The sequence below is a fragment of the Xiphias gladius genome, chromosome 13 (genome assembly GCF_016859285.1).
Source record: "Xiphias gladius isolate SHS-SW01 ecotype Sanya breed wild chromosome 13, ASM1685928v1, whole genome shotgun sequence".
Lineage (NCBI taxonomy): Eukaryota > Metazoa > Chordata > Actinopteri > Istiophoriformes > Xiphiidae > Xiphias > Xiphias gladius.
The window spans coordinates 6721042-6741011 of record NC_053412.1 but is presented as its reverse complement, the minus strand read 5'-3'; the positions used below and the strand labels follow the sequence as shown (position 1 = coordinate 6741011).

At 39.8% G+C, this 19970-nt stretch overlaps 1 protein-coding gene across 1 annotated transcript in view; it reads right to left on the bottom strand.

Moving 5' to 3' along the window:
- LOC120797915 (protein FAM184A-like) overlaps positions 1–19970 on the bottom strand; it is a 48008-nt gene that overhangs the window by 9632 nt on the left and 18406 nt on the right. Inside the window, exons 11-17 of the mRNA XM_040141703.1 lie at positions 14268–14390; positions 13992–14153; positions 11014–11135; positions 10505–10655; positions 4269–4383; positions 3361–3458; positions 795–948 (exon numbers count right to left, since the gene is read on the bottom strand). Coding sequence (XP_039997637.1) covers positions 795–948; positions 3361–3458; positions 4269–4383; positions 10505–10655; positions 11014–11135; positions 13992–14153; positions 14268–14390 — 925 coding nt within the window. The remainder of the gene's footprint in view (positions 1–794; positions 949–3360; positions 3459–4268; positions 4384–10504; positions 10656–11013; positions 11136–13991; positions 14154–14267; positions 14391–19970) is intronic.

Sequence of the window (19970 nt, the reverse complement as noted above, 5' to 3'; positions counted from 1 at the left end):
CGGGGGTTAAAGTGGGGAAATATCTACACACGGGGCATAAACATTGAGCAACATAATGGCCCCATGTGTAAAGACATCATCGCTGTGAGAAGAAATATGATGGTTTGATAAAAACCAAATGACTGTGTGTCTGTGTTATCACTGAGGGTAGATGATTAATGATGTACTACACATCCCCTTTGTGATTCCATTCACACCACAAGTAGAGCTCTTTATCATCTGAGTCCCTTTTAAACTTCTTACATTTGAGAGATTTAATTTCAAGGTTGGCTTCATATCAGAGGTAATTGCAGACCACCTCTCTGTCATATATTTCAACATAAAGTTCAGTCCTTTATCTGTTCACAGATCACAGAAAGCTGATCTGTCATTTATCGGCTTCCAGTGCAAATCAATCCAAGGAACCCATTTTTAAAAACTTAACACTATTAAACAGAAGGCCTTGTCGTTGTGAACAGGCATGGGTAAAAGTTTGGTCATTCTTAGGTCCCATGGGATGAGTTTATTGTTTATTACGCTTCTTGAATGCAATCTTCTGATTAAACCCGTTACCAAACACAGTTTAATAGACAAGGTCATAACCAACAACATAGCAGGTAGAAACTTCCTCACAGTTGGTAGAGACATAACCACCATGGGTACAAACATCTTCGCTGAGGGTCGAAAAAGATCATTGCTGTAGTTTAAAACCCTTCCACAGGGTGAGAGGTTGCCATTGTGGATGTAAAACCTAATCAATGAGGCTGCAAGCAGAGACAAGTCAAAGGCAAGTTTTTATGTGTATTATCATTTACCCAGCTTTGCTTTCCCCTCGTCCTCCAGTTCAAATCGCAGCGTCTGCAGCTCCTGGTCTGACTGCTGTCTCAGGATCTCTAAGGTCCTCCTGTGGGCCTCCTTCAGAGCATGAACCTCCTCCCTCTGCTCCTGCTTCAGACGCTCCTCCAGGGCCTGGCAGAGGGCGGGACAGGGGAGATTAAAGAGGAGAGGAGGGAGAGAGGAGGAGAGTGGATTGTCAAATTAAATTAAATGTGTCACATAAAAAATACATTGTCACAATGTCAATGGTGAAATCTGTTTGGCTTCAAGGATGCTCTGACATATAATATTTGAATAATTTCAGAGTTGGCTGAAAAAAGAATTGCATTTATGAATTATGTTGGAAAATTAAAACCAGAAGACAAACAATGAGCAGACATGAACACTGTAGCTGTGTCTCAATTCCACACTAATCCTTAGCAGGTTTTGAGTGTGTGAAAAGTGACAATAAACAATACGACAACAAACAGTCAGTGCCGATTTAATCTGCTTGCTTGAGTGCGCTGTTGATGGACACCATTTGTCCCACAATGTGTTGCATAAAAGAAACAGAGGAGCTGCTCATTCTCACAAAACATTATGACAAATAGTGGATTTTGCAAGACAGCTTCACCAGGATCCTGGAAAGACTTAAAAATAAAAATTAAATAATTGAAACAATATTTACCTCTCTCTTTGTGAAGTTTAATTGGCAGTGTCACTCCAAAGTTACAGTTGGAGTCACATCAGTACAGTACATCCAGTTTTTATATAAAAATCAGTATGTAAATTAGTACAGTATGTAGATTGGAATTGGGATTGAGAAAAGGCTCATGTGAATTTGGCCCCTTCCTCTATTGAAAACAGTTGTTTGGTGGCCAGCTCTAAAACGTCTGGTGTCTGAGAATCACTGGCCGAACCAGCAGTGCAGTGCATGCTGTTTGCATCTTCTCCCTGGGAATCCACTCACGTTTATGGGAGACTAGACTGCTTGCCAGCTTCTCCAAATCTCGGGTTAAACAGCAAAACTTGCCTTGTTTTGTTTTGTTTTGATTAGCTGGCCTAAAATCAAACTTATTGAACAGTCTCATTTCCATAAAGGTGCATAATGTGATCTATGACCTCAATCAGCAGTAACTAAAACAGCTTTAAAGGGCACCTGGGTGCCTGACACATCTCTTTATAGACACAGGGCAGTAAAAGTCATCAAATTTTTCAGCCGGCAATGTAATTATATGAGAGCCTGAGCCATACACTTGAAAATAAGCTATTACCATCCTGGCTCATTTTCAATACCATTTAACAAGGAAATGGGTGAAAATAAAGAATATTAACCTTATGAAATGTTTGATAAAGCTAGATCTCTCCCGGCTGATTTGATTGCTTTATGAATATTTAACCTCCAATTAGTTCTGCAGCAAAGGAAAAGGGCCATCAAACTAAAACTATCAACATTATTACAACTGCAGCACTTTTCCCTTTACTTAGACTATTAGTTGTGACTTGTGTATTGTGTTGGTAGTACTTCTGGTGGCTTACTTCTCCTCTACAAATACCCACAAAGAAATAATTAGTGTGTTAAAGAATAAATTGGGAGGGGGGAATCTAATTGAAACACTGAATACTGCACTTTCTAAACTGTGTGATAATGTCGTTCAGTAGAGATTCCCGGCACCAAAAATCAAGTCAGAGAAAATCTTTCATTTTCATTCCTCATGCTGAGGATCTCATCTTGCACCAGAAACAGTATTTTAAGGACTTCTGCTATCATAGACTATTATATATTAAAAAAAAACAAGTAGATGGGAACACAGGGACAAATAGAGGTACAGCGGCAGCACGTTTTTCTACCGAAAAGCACATTTTCACAGGTGCATAGTACCATAAAGGGCACATTTTGAACTCAGCCTGAACTAAATGTAGAGTTACTTAAGGCAATGCCAAGGTTGTTCAGGGGACAAAGCACTTTGCACCACTGCAACGACCTGGGTCTAATCCCCAGCGATGGTGTTTATAGCCATGTTAATTTTAGCACAAAATTTAGATTTAATTTTACTCTTAGGTTTTTGTACATTAGTTTCAGTCGCACTTCAGTCATTTCACTGTTTAGTTTTTATCGAAAAAAAGTAGACAAAAGCTAAACACTTTTTAGTCTACTTTTTAGCAGGGAAATTTTTGTCTCATTTTTGTCTTGCATTTTTAAATTTTATTTCCACGAGCATTCTGAGTCTATAGCCATCACTATCTTTGAAGGTTACAGTTAATATAATAATAAGTGGTGTTCTCGTCTATTGCAAGGTTAGCGGAAGAGGCACTGCTGACATGTTTATGCCAGAGTGTAATGTCTCACACACAATGCTCCTGTCCCTCTGCTCTTTTGTACTACAACAGACTCACTCTCCTCACCAAATGCGAAATTGCCATTGCCAAATACTAAAATCCTAAAATTCTACTCACCTTCTAATAGCATATAAACACGTAAGATTTTCAACTGAAAGTAACGTTAACATTTCCGTTAACATTATCGTGTTACGTTAATTTTAGTTTACTTGGTTTGTATCTTACCCTGATCTGGTGTTGCCTGGCCTCCTCCATGGTGCTGAGGGCACAGCAGTGAGCCTCCTGTAGTCGATGCTCTCTCCTCTGATGCTCTCTCTGCATCTCTGCGAACACGCGCACACAGACACACACACAGACACACACACACACAGACACACACACACCGAGACATAAGTACATTCACTGTGATACATCAAAAGCAGACGTGTTTCCATTCTGTTATTCTGTTTACCAAGACAGATGACAAGATAATTTTTTCAGTCACACAGTCGGAAGAGACACTTTGCTGAACGGAGAGTGAAAAGTTATCAAATATCCTGCATTTGTTTCGTTCTGATTTATTGCAACACAATAACAACAGCTGACATACTGGAGGTGTGCCCTAATAACAGCCTACCGACTGCAGGTCTAACAGCTCACTCTGGCTGCTTCTGCTGACACCATTCCTGTCTTGCGAATGACCGTGTTTTATAGACTCATCAACGCTAACCTTGGTGACAAATACATTGGATTTCCCGTGGCTGCTTTACAATGAAAACCAATTTTACAACGGTTCCCCAGTTGAATGCCTATAATGTGAAGCAGCAGCGAGTGGGAAATGGTCAGTTTGCATAGCAAACAACAACAAGCCCGTGCATGCATCATTGTGCCTGTCCTGTGAATCCTTCGTAGGGGGGGGTTAATTTGAATACCACACGGGAAAGGTGAACTAGTGTAATTACTGAAGGTAAATACACTGAAGGGCTATTGCTGAAAAAATGCTGGCCATAAATAATATCAAAATCGGGGTATGCAATAATGAAAATCCTAAGGAATCTAACTTAAAGGTAAGGTTGCTTACAGCTGCTGACACTCCAGTGCCAGCTAGCAGCTGCAGCCCCCCCCTTGGAGAAAAAGGGCAGAGGCCCTCTTACCTTTGAGCTGTTGGCTCAGCAGCTCTCTCTCCTGGTTGAACTGAGACTGCAGCTGCTGGAGAGCTGACTGCGACTGAGACAACTGCAGCTCCAGGGACTGTTTCAAAAGTGAGATCTAGACAGAGAGAGAGTGACACAAGAGAAACAGAGGAAAGACGCACAGAGAGGGGAAGGTAATTACTGGGGTTTACACTGAAGCAGGCGTGTTTCAAGCTGTACAAAAGTGGACTAATGGGTAGATAAGGAAAGTCAAATGTGGACAGGTCAGTCTGCCTGCACCCTAAATATAAAAACAGTAATTACATGCTGTTCTGCAGTGATAACATGGTACAGTTTTAAGTGGCTTTCTATCTCTGACTGTGCAGCTAAATCACGTTAACTTTCTTCTTTAGAGCAAAGGGCCTCGTCATTTAAGAAATATGAATCTCCAGGAGACATACCTCCTTACTACACTCATTTAAATTAGGTCAACATTTAAAATCATCATGGCTCTTTCTTATTTCCTCCTGCATCAGTCTTTCAGTCTTTAATCCTTATATGAGAACATTTTTTCGCAGATTGTTTTGACTTCAGACACGGTTAAGCTAGATGTCTAGAGGAGGAGATATCGACACATGGATAAGCCAAACACCGAGTGCTGTAGCCGGAGATTTGTGCTCGTCTCAGTGAGCCGACAGCCTGTCAGACAACGAGCGACAGCACACACAGCCAAATAACAAAAAGCCAACTAGCGTAAGCCCCGTCACAGTGTACAAAACGGTTTTGTTTTGAGGAGATATTGGAACTATTAGGGGCATAGGTGTCTGTGAATGGCAGAACTCTCTCAGACAGGTGGCTCTGGTCCTCCAAACGCCACTCTTCCTCAAGCTCCAGCAGTTAAATCCCCAGCAGGATTTAGTGCTACAGAAGTACTACATTTGTGACTGTAAGGTAAGATGGATTTAAAATGAGAGGATGAGGAGCAGGGCTGGGATGAAGTTTGTGGAGTTCTACATTGAATATGGATTTAAAAAGCCAGGCAGATGACCTGCACCGTTTATCCTCCCTTCCTGTGTCCACTAACTGTCTGTTATGGACAATCGTTTTTAGATTTACAGAAAAATACCTAGAAATTCAAGATTAATGAGGTGGAAATACCCTAAACGACCTGTAGGGCCTGTGTCTAACCCCTCAATGCCTTAATTAAACACACTTTTAAGATGCACACACTCGCACACACAAACAGCAGCCAGGAGCTAGGACCTAGTAATGAGAATATCTCAATGAATTAAGAAATTATTATAGATAACGATGGCACCCACACACACAAAACAACCTAGACACTGCATTCAGCTAATGACTTTCATATCCTGTAAATACATAATTTCTTTTCCACCTAACCAGCACATGTAAATGCCATCAAATGAACAAGGCTGATTCTTGGTTTGACCATGTATTGACAGACACAAGAGCCATTGGGTGTGCAAAAGCTTCTTTCCTTGCCGTGAACCGCAGATTGCTTCTACAAATTATTTCAATAAACTAACTACAATTGAAAGTTCACCCATATGAGACTTCCTGTTGTTACCTTGACAGCTGCTAGTTTCAATCACGGATCATTTGCTAATGGTAGGAACTGACTGACACTTAAAATGCGAAGTGACAAGTTGTATCCGAAGGGAGTGTGAGTCCCTCCCTGCATTGTGTTCAGGAGAGCTGGTGTTTAAGAGGAGCTGTATGTAGGTCAACACAGTGCAGATAACCATAGTAATACCTGTGTCCTTTTGTCTTCACTGTAGCCTGAGCCGGAAGAATGGCTGCTCTCATTTCCCCGAAAGTCTCATCTCCACTAAACGCACGTTTCTGTGTTTGTATGTGCTGTGAAGTCCGTATGGATGCACACATGGACATACATGAATGTTTGCATTCTGTAAATTAATGCATACCAGTGTCAATGTACAGTAGGTTTGTATGCATAAGGTGCAGCCATGATAACAGCTGCTGGAATTCTTCTTCTTCTGAGAGGAGTCTCAGTGCCGGGAATTTCCGTTATGGAAATTTTCCATTATTTCCATTATTATTTCTGGCCCATAACTCCTCTCTCTAACAATACAGTGGACAATTCACGGTGCCAGTCTAATCCAGTCTTCTAATCTGTGCAGTGATTTTTAATTTAAATGTTTGGGTTTGAAAATGATAATACATTTGTTTGTGGAAAACTGACATAGAATCAAGGAGGTCTCAACATTAGGGCTACATGCGGACGGTAGAGTAAATTCAAGAGCGGGTTCAGGATTATATGGAAATATTTATGTTTGTTTGAGGAAGGAGGATGTACTGTGCAAAGGAGGATGTCTTATCTGTAAATTATTTTCATTATCAATTAATCAGCTGATTATTTTATTTAATTAACTGTCCTAATGGTCTATAAAAATGTCAGAAAATAGTGAATTATGGCCATCACAGTTTCCTAGAGTTCAAGGTGGCGCCATTAAATGTCTTGTTTTTGTCAGATCGACAGTCAAAAATCAAAAGATCTTCAGTTCCGAATCCTATAAAACAAAGAGAAGCAGCAAATCCTAATATTGGAGAAACTGTGAACACAGAATATTTGGCATTTTTGCTCTAAAATTTACCAATAACCTGCTAAAATTATCCATGCAGTATAAAATCATGCATACAAAACAATTTTTTTTATTTAAAGCCCCCCACACACACACACACACACACACACACACACACACACACACACACACACACACAATTTATAGGGCTGTCTTAATGTAGCTTAAAAAGCACAATTCACCCAAGCCTTTAGGTGAGACAAAACACACACGCACACACACACACTCAAACACAAAGACATACATATGCAAAGACTGTAAGCTCCTTAGGTATCTGCTCTGTGACATTGTTTGATGTTTATTTTAAGCCACTCTGCATGACCAGTTTAAAATGTAGCATTTTGTACTGTGACTCACACTTACATAGGCCCCAAAACTAATGTGTTGTGATAATGCAGGTTTGGATAAATGACTGTTCAAGTCTAATCATTAGACTAATATACCATTGTACCTCCCTGACTAGTCATGAGAGCTGAAATAACCGAAATGACGAGTCAGTTAATCAATTTGTTGATAAACAGAAAACTAATTACCAGCTATTTTGGGGCAACTATAGTTTAAGGCATTTTGAATCAAAAATACCAAACATTCCCTTATTCCAGCGTCTGATTTCTGAGGATTTAAAGAATTGGGAAACTGTGGAGGGCATTTGTCAGCATTTTCTGACATTTTAAAGACCAGATGATTAATCGATTCATCGAGAAAATAATCTGATTGATTGGCATCCAACTCTCTGACCTGATCAGTGTCCCATCATAGGGTTAATATAGATACGTGGGTTTCACACCAAAATCAAGGACGCGTCTAACTAAGGTGTAATTTTTCTCCAATAAAACTAAAAAAATTTGTAAACAGTAGAAGAGTTGTAAATAAAAATTGAGGATTTGGCTAAAGGTGATAATGTTTCTCCTGCTTGACAGTGTGTAAACCAGGCATTTACTGCAAAGTCAGACTGTTCCTTTAGCTTTGCAGTTTCGTGTCGTGAGCTGCTTTTGTCATGGTTTGGGGTAGGGGGCGTCTGAAAACATACCAAGCTGGCATTGGTGGTTGCTGGCGCCGGCTTGTAAGAAAATGTTTATCTGAGGCCACCAGCATCTTGGCAAAATCAGGAAGAGCCTCTTTGAGGTTTCAGTTGTGACTCAGCTGAACTCTGAATTACTCAGAGGCAGAATGCTCAGCACGGTCAGCTACATGAGTATAAGAGCTTTCAGCCCAGCGTCAAATGGTTCCCCCTGTTGCCCCAGAGCTTTAATCCTAACCTTCTGTTAATTTCCATTTTCATTCCCATTACAAATATTCTTCCTTAACTGTTGCTATAAGGAGAGCAAAAAGAAATCAACTACAAATTTCAAGCGCATATTGCACACACACTCAGAACCTCTTCAATGTATGTAGCTATCCCGCATACATACGTTTTTGAGGATCACGGGGGTGAGAGATATGGCTTCAGGAAAACTAATTAAAAACCAGAAGCAGTTTTTTTTTTCCCCATTAAGCATTGCTGTATTATTTAATATTATAGCACAGGAAGACGAGACAAATCCTTTGGTGTTTTCCAGGCTGACTTATTGTTGTTGTGAGAATTAAGTGAATTGTTAAGCAGCTGTGGTGGACACAGTCAGTGAGAGGGAGGGAAAAAAGTTTGCATGAGTGTGTGTGTGTGAGATGAAGCTGTATTTTTCCTAGGACGCAGTACGTCTGTCTCCAGGCTGCAGCATCAAGAGGAGCTGTCAACCCAAGCTATTCCCAAAGTGGGTGGGCGGGGTAAAGGTTAGAGCTGGGGGGGGGGCCCTATTTTTATCAAAGCCACAGAACAGATAAAAATTTCTTTCGGCAACATTCATCTTTGATTTAAATTAAAAACGTTTTCTGGTTCCAAATCAGTTTCAAAGGCTTTACCTCAATACAAAAAAGAAATTCTGAGGTTAAATCTAAATAGTTACCACTACTCGTCACAGAAATAGTAAAACATACATAAAGAATATCTATATCACCCTCTAAAACCAGATACTGCATGTGCATTTAATAGGTTGTGTACCTGCCAGTGCCAGGTGTGTGATGTGAATAAATTAGAAAGCACAGCAGGCTGTGCTGGTAGCAGCATGATGGATGAGTGTGTGGTCCATAACTTATGCTCTAGCTTTTGGATTTAGAGATTTAAAAACCCTTCTAAACAGAAAAACTGTGTTGAGTACAGAATTGGGAACAGAACTACATTTAAAAAGTCCTTAAAATGCCACATACATCTATTTTTGTCTAGGAGAAAGATATGGTTATAGACTCTTGGTGACGTAGGGACTACTAAGAGGACTTGTTGGTGAACTACTGTAGCTAGTGAGCTCACCACTAACACGCTAGCCAGCTGGGACAATGCTAGAAGTCAACCACAACAGCTCCCCAACCTTCTCTCTATTTTCTGCAGTTCATACATCGACAGATAAAAGGCGATGCTGCAACAGAGCTACAGTGCTACGTCAGCTTCCTCCATTTTAGACTCTCTGTTCTTTCAATGTTCAGTGCTGTCAAGATGGCTTACTATTGGTAAGCGGTGTAAATGTGTGGGCCAAGTTCACCAGAGTTGGACTCAACACAAAAACGGATTTACTTCGCCCTATTGGAATGAATGGATTGTACTCCTTTAAAACGCTGCCATGACCACTAGCTTGATTAGTCTGATAATTAGACTGAACTGCCATTTCATTTTCACTTTATGATTCAGTCTGAGATTGTTTTCATGTTTTCCTCAGTAGTGACCGGTGTATCTGTTCCATAGATGTCATTTTCAGTTGACACCGAAACGGATAGCAGTTACTAGGAGAGCTGTTATTTCTGTAAGTTCTCTTATGACAAACTGTACAACTGTGTTGATCCGCTTTTGTGGGCATCTGTGTGTCACTATCTGTTCTGGCTCCAGCACAGAAAGTTGATGTCCCTGTTCCTAATCCTGCCTAATCCTATTGATTCCCACTGAAATACTGTAATTCTGAAGGTACTAGTGGTACTAGTGGTATTTGAGACAGAGTACTGGCTAACTTAATTTAGCTATCTGTGCATCTGCTGATAATGTTGATACTGCTGGTGAACCCTATTTCACTGTTGTTCCATATAACCAGTGACCATGTGAAAAAAAGATTCAGCTGACCCAAATGAAAGTTACTGAAAATACTCTCAGCAAATATAAGGTCTAATATTTTTGACCTCGTTGCCTCCTTAATGCATTCTGAGGACATTTCCATATTTATCTGCAGTTTGAAAGCATTAAACAAAAGATAAGCTAGAACTGCCCGTGGCAGCGCAGCTCAGCGTTGTTCATGTCAAGATCCACTGAATTTGTAAATGACCAAAATGAAAAGTTTTCACTTGAAGAACCTTAGGTTGATCAATGGCGGTCTTATAGTTAACATCTGTGTGGTTCAGATACATCATACCCTTAATAATTTTTACAGAGACTATGCAGGCAGAAACATTTGAAATAAATAAATGTATACCTGTTATGTTTGATGCATTAGGGAGACCAAAGGCTTGCCTTTGGAAGGTCATTTTATAACCACTGCTGTAAAAAAAACAAAAAAAACAAAAAAACAATATCCATCCAACTGTAACTGTGTGTTTGTGTTAGTAAGTGCGTTTTACCTGTTCTAGCAGGTCCTCCACCTTCCTCTGCCAGCCTTCTCTTGCCGCCATCATCTCCAGTTCTTTCTGCTGGGAGAGCTGAGTCAGCGCTGCCTGTTTGTCTGCCTCGTACTCCTCCGTCAACTCCTCCTTCAACAAACGCACTTCTTCCCTATGGAGAGACAGGCAGAGTTTGGTAAAATTATTCTTAATTGTGTTAGTGTCCTCGCTCTGCGGCATTTTGTCCTGCTAAAGGATATCTGTAAATAATGTATGCCTCTATAAACTTGCTTCCGATTATTTTCATTTCCTGTTCGTTCTCATTAATATCTATGAGTGCTCTGGCAAAACAAGTCTACTTGCGATGCTAATAACAAGTGTGAGTGTGAAGGAGAGGGGGCGACAGATGACACAGATGAATGAGAAAAGAAATGGAGAGAGCAAAACAAGAGAAAGTAAGACTGAGAGGCTGACAGAGAGTGTAAGATATGAGGACAGAGGAGAGACTTTTTTTTGTCTTTTTCTTTTACCGCAGTGCATCTCTCCACTTCTGGTCCAAGTCGTCTGCCATCTTGTCCATCTTCTGCTTCTCCTCTGTTCTGATGGACATCACTCTGGCCTCATGCTGCTGTTTCTGGGTCTCGATCTCCTCCTACAAACACAAACAGGTACACAGTTTTTAGACAAAATACTCTGCGAGCTCATCTGTTGAACCACCCCAGCCGTAGCATTCCAGCCTTTTTGTTTTGTTATCCATCCTGCCCTGTTTTTGATCCTTGCCTGCCTTGTTGGACATTTGCTTGGTCACAAAGCCACGTAGACCCCCACCCCCAACACCTTTCCTTTAAATCATAACCTTGGGATAATGGTGTTAAAAATCTATTTTACATTTTAAGCCAGAACTCAGGTCAGAATATATGACTCAAATAGTAAAATGTGTTATACTGTACGCACTTAAATTTGTGTACTCTTATCCCTGGTCAAATAAATTATTGGTTATGTTATAAAGAGTCTGACACTTGGTGCTGGTGAGAGAGGGCTGAATCCTTAAGAAAAAGAGTGTAAAGCTACAAAAAGTACGAAATTCTTCTCAAATTGCTCTCTCTGACCTGATGCAGCATTTCAATAGCCGAGGGTTGGATGACTCATAATGCTCACCTCCACATCTATTTATAATGCCACAGCTACAGGGCTTTCGTAATGCGCTGGTTTCAAGACAGAAACTAACTTCAGCAGGTTAGCCGCTTCCAGCCGCTGAAGAGGCTCCGGGGTTTATCTGCTGATGAGCTCATTAAAAGACCTAAAAGCTCACATGTTCAGCTTTGAGGAGAAGTGCCTGAGCGGTTAAATCCGAACTAAACTGTTTCGAATGACAGAAATGATCTTATAGGACATTTTCCTTTTTGATGAAAGAAAAAAAAATAAAAAACTGAGATGTTGCTAATCACACATGTACAAATAATTTGGGGGTTTCTAGTAAAAAGGAACACTATAATATAGGGAGGGAGGGATGTAGCAGAAATGTCCATCCAGAACATTTCTTATATCACAATATATATTGATATGGTGAAATAAAATTAAATATACTGTGATAGAAGATATGATCCATAGCACCAACTTCTACTAACAAACTGCCTTCGACTGTCCCTGGCTCTCTGTAGCCTTTCTTCATTGTTTTAAACCCCGGTTCAGGGATGTTGCACAAAGGTTATGTAGGGGTTCGGATATTCATGGCAATGGAGATGCATCAGTATGCCACGTTTGGTCCACGCTGGGCTGGATTTCTCGGATCAGGCATGAGAGACAAATGAGAAGAAAGGCTCAGTGGAAATGAGTGACATTTCCCTGTAATCGAGCCTTGCAATTTGATCATTATAATCTTTATTATTTCAATGTACTGTGACTTTGGGACATATAAACAACAAATAGTATTTCTTGAAGACATAGGACATAGCTTAATATTTCAGTGCAAAATTCACTGTACTGTATAGTGCAACTTTGTACTTTTATCTATCTCATTAATTTCAACACACAAATACTCTATACATGTATTTATCTGACAATTAGTGCTGGAGTATAATCAGAAGCAGTGTAAAGTAGCTGAGTCCATTACATTGCTATGAACTGACTCTGTTCTCGGTTCTTTCTCCTTTCCTTTTAGAACGTAATAAGCTACTCGAGGGTTCATACCCCACTAAACAATTGCTGGTCTAGATTCACTGTGAAGCAGGGCTCGGGCTGTGAATACAGGATACAATCCTGTGTTAGGCTTGCCTTCTTTAATAGTCCAAAACCCTTTCTTTTTATAGAACCCATTTACTGGTGGGAAAGCAAAGAAGCACCACTCAGTAATTTCAGGTAATTATCATTCCGCGTTCAGTCTCTCTGTCTTCTGTCTCTCTTATCGACCTTCTGTCTTTTATTAGTCATTATTTATTCTCTGATGTTATGTGTGAGTTTCCAGCAGCTGCGGCTTATGTTGACATTATTTATATATTAACTTCGTCTGTGTTCATGTTTGTATTGTTGGCTGTGCATACATTCATTATTTTGATGTTGCAATAATTCAGTTTCCCAGACCACTTAAATTTTCCAGTTGGGAGTGTTCAAAGTATTTCAATTGATGATTCACCATTATTACTAGGAAGATCCTTAAAAAACAAATATTATTCTTAATATTAAAACGTCTAGGCTGAAAAAATTCAGCCTATTTCCCCGTCCGTCTTACACAAATTGACACACACACACTCTTCCCGTCTCTCTCCTCTCTCTCATACCAGCAGGGCTCTTTTCAAACACAGGACCACTCGATTCATAATAGCTTCATCATCATTATCTCACAGCTGGCCTTCAGTACTGCACTTATTCTCAGTTAACTCTCATTTCCTGCTTTCAAAAGGGTCTTCCCCTCTCCCAGCTCTCCATCCATCTTTCATTCCTTCTCATTTCCACTTTGTTTTCCTCTGTCCCTTCTGTCATCACTACAAGTTTGCAGGAGACAGTTAGACTTTGATTTTCTACAAAACCGTCGGCAAACTCGATGAATTGTATTTGAGTGACTTGCTGATTGGCTGACTGGTTAATGCCATACTATGTGAAGGACAAACTAACTGGCCGACTGTCACAATGACTGACTAGGCTAAGAAAAAAAAAAACCTGATTGCCCTGCAGACTAAAAAAAGAATCATTGATCGGCTGCCTGAGAAGCCAACTGATCAACTGACTGACTTGACTGATAACTATCAAGTGGCAGTGAACCAATCTGGAGTCAAGCTCATTTTTAGCTACTGACCCTTGCTGTAACTATTTCAGTAAAACTTTATTTTACAGGTCTCTGATTTCTGAATAAATTCCTAATCATTTTCTAAAAAAAAATGTGTAATTTGGCACTAATTATAGGCACAATAGAGATAGACATTTCCAATTGATTAATTCCTATTACTTGTACTAGCATAACCTAAATTTTCAGGTTCTCCTAAACTCTAAATCCTCTTGGTTTTATCCTCACCTGTAGGTCAGTTAGCAGGTTACTGGTCTCTCGGACTCGGGCTCTAGTTGCATCTAGTTCGACCTTGAGTTTCTCCTGAGTCTCCTTCAGACAGGTGATCTGTGTCTGAGCGGAGCCCAGGTTCTGCTGCCCCTCCCTCACCAGCTCCTGGAGGTGGGACACCTGAGGAGATCGCCAGAGAGATATCACGTCACCATCGGAAAACCCGTCAGAAAATGGGAGATGGGATCATTCGCATTTTAGGACTCAAAGCAGAGTCGACTTAACGTTTCGTACCTCCTGATTGGCCATGTTGAGTTTGGCCGAGAGCTCCTCCTTCAAGTTGTCCAGTTGCTGCTGGAGACGGTCTCGCTGCTCCTCCAAGGACAAACGCTTAATCTCAAACTCCTGACTCATTTTCTGGAGAGGAGAAGGAAGAGAAAGAATGACATATGATGAAAAGATGGGAGAGCAGAAGAGAAGGACAGTAAGAAAAGATTCCAAAATCGGGGAACTTCCTCAGCGCTGGGACCAACCATAATTTATATTCAAATACTGTCGCTGAACAAAATAACCCCTACCAACTACTTACATGAACACACAAATAATCAGTGCATATGATTACTATGGAAGCCTGGTGGCCCTTTTCCAGAAACAGGAATACAGTTTCAAAAGAGTTCCTATAGAAATACCCTAAAAGTATAATCTTTATAAAAAAAAAAAAGGAGGAGTGTTAAGAAGACACTGTACAGTAAATCCCATTTGTGCCCTAATATGGAGTCATGGCAGCTGTTGGGCGTGAAGCATGGCCACTGAGTGAAGGAGGAGCACGTGAGTTGTCATTTAAACTTAAAAGGCCATCTTGTCAAACAGACCAGTTTTTATAATCCTAAAAAACCAAAGCATTAAATCCTTTCTGGGCCACTCTCAATTTATCGCCTGAAATTGTGGCTTTTTTTCCTTATATTTCATCTATTTCTCAGTCTCTCTTCTCTATTCATCCCTAGCAATGATATCTTTAGTGGATATGTCTTATAAAATAAAAAGCATCATTGTGTTCTTTTTATTGTATTGGTACTTTAGTTGTCATACTGTATGTACTGCTGGATAAACAGCCCAGCATCCTTGGAGAAATGTTTTTCTTGCTCACATTCAGTTCCTTCTTTGCTATTTATTTTACTGTGAAAGGAGTCATTTACGGTTCCTCACGTTCATTAGGGAAGTTGTCCAACAAAACACAGTTTGATCAGAATTGCCGAAAGCTCATAAACAAGGGGGCCAAGCAGCTGAAATCACCTCCACATCTTCTAGCCTGGATTGCCATAATACTCTGCTCCAAAAAATTAGCATAGTGTTTCTGCTATTTATGTTTTTGAACCTCAGACCCTCTCACATGAGCGTCATAGTATGGAAAGTACCTCTGCAGCTAAGTTTTAATAAGGTCATTTTAACAAGCAGGAACATGCAATTGTCAATATCTGCAAAGTGACACACATACATTTACATTTTCTATTGTGGTCTGAATTTCTAGTGCTGGTTATCATCATGCATCGTGTATGTCTAGTATTGGATATTGGTTTTGGACAATTGACAGCAGCACAATTTGTGGTTTTCTACATGGGATTCCCTGTTTATTAAAACAGTAGTAAAATTGACAATTTTTAGAACTGATGGAATATTTCAGTAGTTTATTAAGCAAAAATGCGCGCTTCTCAAATGCAAGTATTTGCTGTTTTTCTCTCATTTACATAATTGGAAATTGAATGTCATTGGGTTTTGGACTGTTATTTGGACAAAACAAGACATCTGAAGACACCTTAGGCTCGGGGAATTGTGACAGGTATGTTTCACTGTTTTCTGACTTTATACAGATGCAGCAGGCTTGATTAATCTATTAGTTGAAAACATAATAAACAGATTAATCAATCACATCCCTAAAGTATACCTTAATGCTAATTTGGTTAATGCCCAACTGAATTTCCCCCCACAGACAAACTCTTCCTATATGTGCTGGGAAGCTAGCTCAATGCTATTCATTCATTATGTAAATTACACTCATCATCTTGAGCTATCTGACGGCGTGATCTCTTGCCATTCGTAACCATGGGAATGTTTTCCCATCTCTACCCTCCATCCCATACTGTATAAAGCAACCTCTCATCTTATCTCACCCACATGGAAGCCAGCCCGTAATCCACACCCTCTTACTTTAACCCCATTAGCTGCACCTGTATCGTACTGTTTCCATCCTTTGACAAGCTTCAAGGTTCAATTTATGAATCCATAAAAACATGGAAATTACTAATCAACCAGTGCTGATTACAAAACACTGCTAATAAATACCCATACAATAAAACCATAGATAGAGATGACATAAAAACTGCTTCAAAGGCCATTAAAAACTAGGATTAAAATTTAATTAAAAAGGAGATTTTACATCCTACTTACAAATTCATGGTTGTACTGTTATATGCCCTGTGGGATAAAAGAATGAGAATACCGTTTAGTGTGTTTGAAATGTGGTCTTAACTAGAGCTGCAGTGACAGAATTGCATATATTTGCGTTTTAGACACAGTCAGAAAAAAACACAAGACATTTGACGACATCACCTTGGGTTCCAGGAAATTGTGATCGACTGCAACTGAACCCATCAGATAAATGAATGAATTCATCTAGATCCACGGCAGAGCAGTCAGCGGCAGGCAGATGAAAGATACTTGTGCAAAGCCGCAATTCTACTGCTGCCTCATCTGGCCTTAAGTAGACTGTGTTGAATAATGAATTAACACAGCACAAGCAGAATTAGTCTTTTTATTGCCTCGGTTTGGAAACTGCTTAATATCTTGCTGACAGAGATAAAAGTAAAGAAGATGAAGATGTATAAAATGAAATTTGCTGTTTTAAAAATGACCAGTTCTGTCTTCTTCTTTTCAGTCAACCTTTCTGTCTCTTTGTCGTCCTGCATCCTCTTTAATTTTGCTCCCAATAAAAGCAGACATTAATCTAAAGATGATGAGGTAGAGCACAGCTCTGGCTTACGTAATATTTCCTTTTTTCATCACCCCCCCACCATAAACACACACCCACATGCTCACACACCACTCTCACTTGGCTTGGAGGCAGGATTTAATGTCAATGAAAATCAGCCAATTAGCAGTCAGCTTCAAACAGCCTTGAAAGTATGAGCGCACGAGGGGGGGGAAAAAAAGAAGAGAAATGTTAAGAAAGAGGAGAAATATAGGAAGAGGCAGAGAGAGAACACTGAGTTCAAAATTGACTCAAAAAGTCAAGAGGAAGAAAATATGTCTTTAATTTAAACCAAAAAATTTAATTTTGAACGAACAGTCTGAACTTTTTGCGACAAAGTAATGTGAGTTACTCTGTGGTAGTTAAATATCTAATTCACTAATTCACCTTGACTGGATGTCAACAAACTCCATTATGAATGGGATTCTTAATGTTTGCTGAGTGCAGGTGGGGCCACATGAGTGTGAATAAATGGCGCGTAACGTACTGTAAGGGCTGCATGCAGGAAAAAAAAAAAAAAAACGCTCCTCGCTCTCCTACCATTCTACAGTAAAATAATAGTATTGTTAACCAATCAGTTAACGACTACCACTCAGCTCCCCACAAGGTAGTCAGTGCCGTCACCATGTGGGATCTAATGACTGTCAAAGAAATGAATGATGCATTGTTGCCTTTTAGCTGCAGTCCACTTTGTGTTCACACAGACTTTTTACAATCAAACAAATAGGTGTAAAACAAAAAAAAAAAAGGAATAGAATGGACCTAATTCCAGTGACTGACATCAAGTCATTTTGCACCTTAATGAAGCTGAAATGTATATTTATGTTCTCTGACTGCAAATGCACCACATATGCCACAAATACTGCCAATCATAGTCTGATTGGAACTTGACTGAGATCCATTGTTTCAAGTGGGCTTGGTCTGGCTGTTTGGGTTGTTTGCGGGAGCTCAACTGAGCGCGTTCACTCCGGCCAAAACAAACCGAACCAGATCGGTCACTGCACCAGAGTTCGTTTGAGCCCACCCAAGCAGGCTGTGTGAGAAATCGCCCTTGAATCAAGTTATCAGAGATCGGAAAAATGGTCAGCACGCAGTTACTGTATTGAATTAGCTGGTCCAATACTGTCAAAAGTAATAGAGCAACCACAGGATTCAGACAAAAAATGTTTTATGTTGTTTTACTGTATGGTAAGTGCAATACTTCATTGCTGGTGTACCCATTTGAGGCTAAAATCCTTCATCGCTGTGCTCAGCTCCGAATAGCTGAAAGTGAACCTCCGTGGTTTAGTCTCACTCATACATTGTTTTTCATATTTTCATTAGCAGATACAGTATCAGCCTCATTGTGGGCTGATGAGTTATTATACGGTACGGCTTGGACAGTCACAGCTGCTCGTGTCTTGCATCGGTGCAAGTAAGCCCACCCCCAAGTGAACAATGCTGGTACACAGATGCATCAAAAAAGACTCGCAAGAAAGAGTGAAATCCTCCTTGCTGCTTTAAACCGCTTCTTATTGGTAATGTAATGCTGTTGTGGTTGGAAAATTAATCAGGGTAAAATAATTTTACCTGTGTAATTTGATCTGTTGTTCTTGTGCCTTTGGCAACAAGGACGTGTGTATTCCCTCCATGCGGCCCCTTTGAACTCAGAGCCAGAGAGGACAGAGAATGAGGAGTGAAAAAACTGGAGGATGAAAAACAACCGGGGACAAAATGGAAGACACAGAGGGAAATACAGGGAGACAGTGATGTTGTTTTCACGTCTTAGTCTTAATGTTGACCTAATTAAATGTGTGCAGTCAATTGAGGGGGCTGCATATTTCTTAGAGATACATATTTTCTTAAACAATTGAGGCCACTTGCTCTGAGGAGGAAATTTAATTGCTAATCTTGCGGCACAGAAAAAGAGAGATACAAAACCCTGAGAGCAACACTCAGCCGTCTATGTTGTAATTACTGTTCATATCTGAAAATTGGTGACTTCACTTGCGGCCTTTTCCATGTTTTATCACCATGGGGGCCATATATAAGGTTCAATAAGATGTCTCCATTCAAAAAATGTTTAACAAACAAAAAAATAGTTCAGACTATCTCGGACTGGGTTTCCCTTGGTCCACTTTAAATAGTGTCCAAATATCTGAAAATAGTCTAACCACAAGAGAAAAACTCTAGCTGAGCATGTGATTTTTTTTTGCAGTGAAACTGACAGAGGGTTTCACGCATGCAGACAGCAGTATTTAAATATTAATTCAGCCATTCAATAACACAGAGAAAACACAGCCATCATATCGTTCGTACTTTAAGAACAAATGACTCTTCCACTTCTACAGCATTTATTCAAACCAATGTGTACATCTGATACAGTATATATCAGGTTAAGACTGAATTAATAACTATGTTAGTTATGTTCATATAGAGAAACAGACTACTTCCCAAAGCTTATCAGAGGGTCTCTGTAGCACTTCAATGATGACGATCACAAAAGAAAACAGAATTTCAAAAATCCGTGTGCACTTTCGTTTGCTCAAGCAGATGTATATTTCAGTATATGGACTCAAATTGTGGAATTCTTTGTGGAATGACTTGAATTGTTGTTCAAGCATGATGTAATTTAGGAAAATGTACTAAGACCAAATACTTGAATATGAATTTCAGTAAAGTTTCGTCAGCTGTCACTGATCTTGTATGTGTCTAGATTGCTTCAGACCAAAGGTTATTCAAAGTATTGGCAGACCATCTTTGTTTGCGTTTTCTATTTAGAGAGGGGGGAATTAAATACTGAACAAACAATGAATTAATACTGGGTAAACAAATGTGTGTTTCATATTTGTCTGAAAATGTAAAAACCTTAGCAATATGTTTTTCCACTAATAGATGGTAATAAAAGTTGAACTGGTCGCTTTTGTAAGGGAATAACCCTAAGTGAAGACCATGAGATGCAGTTGAAAGCCCTGGGGAAAATCAAGTAAAAG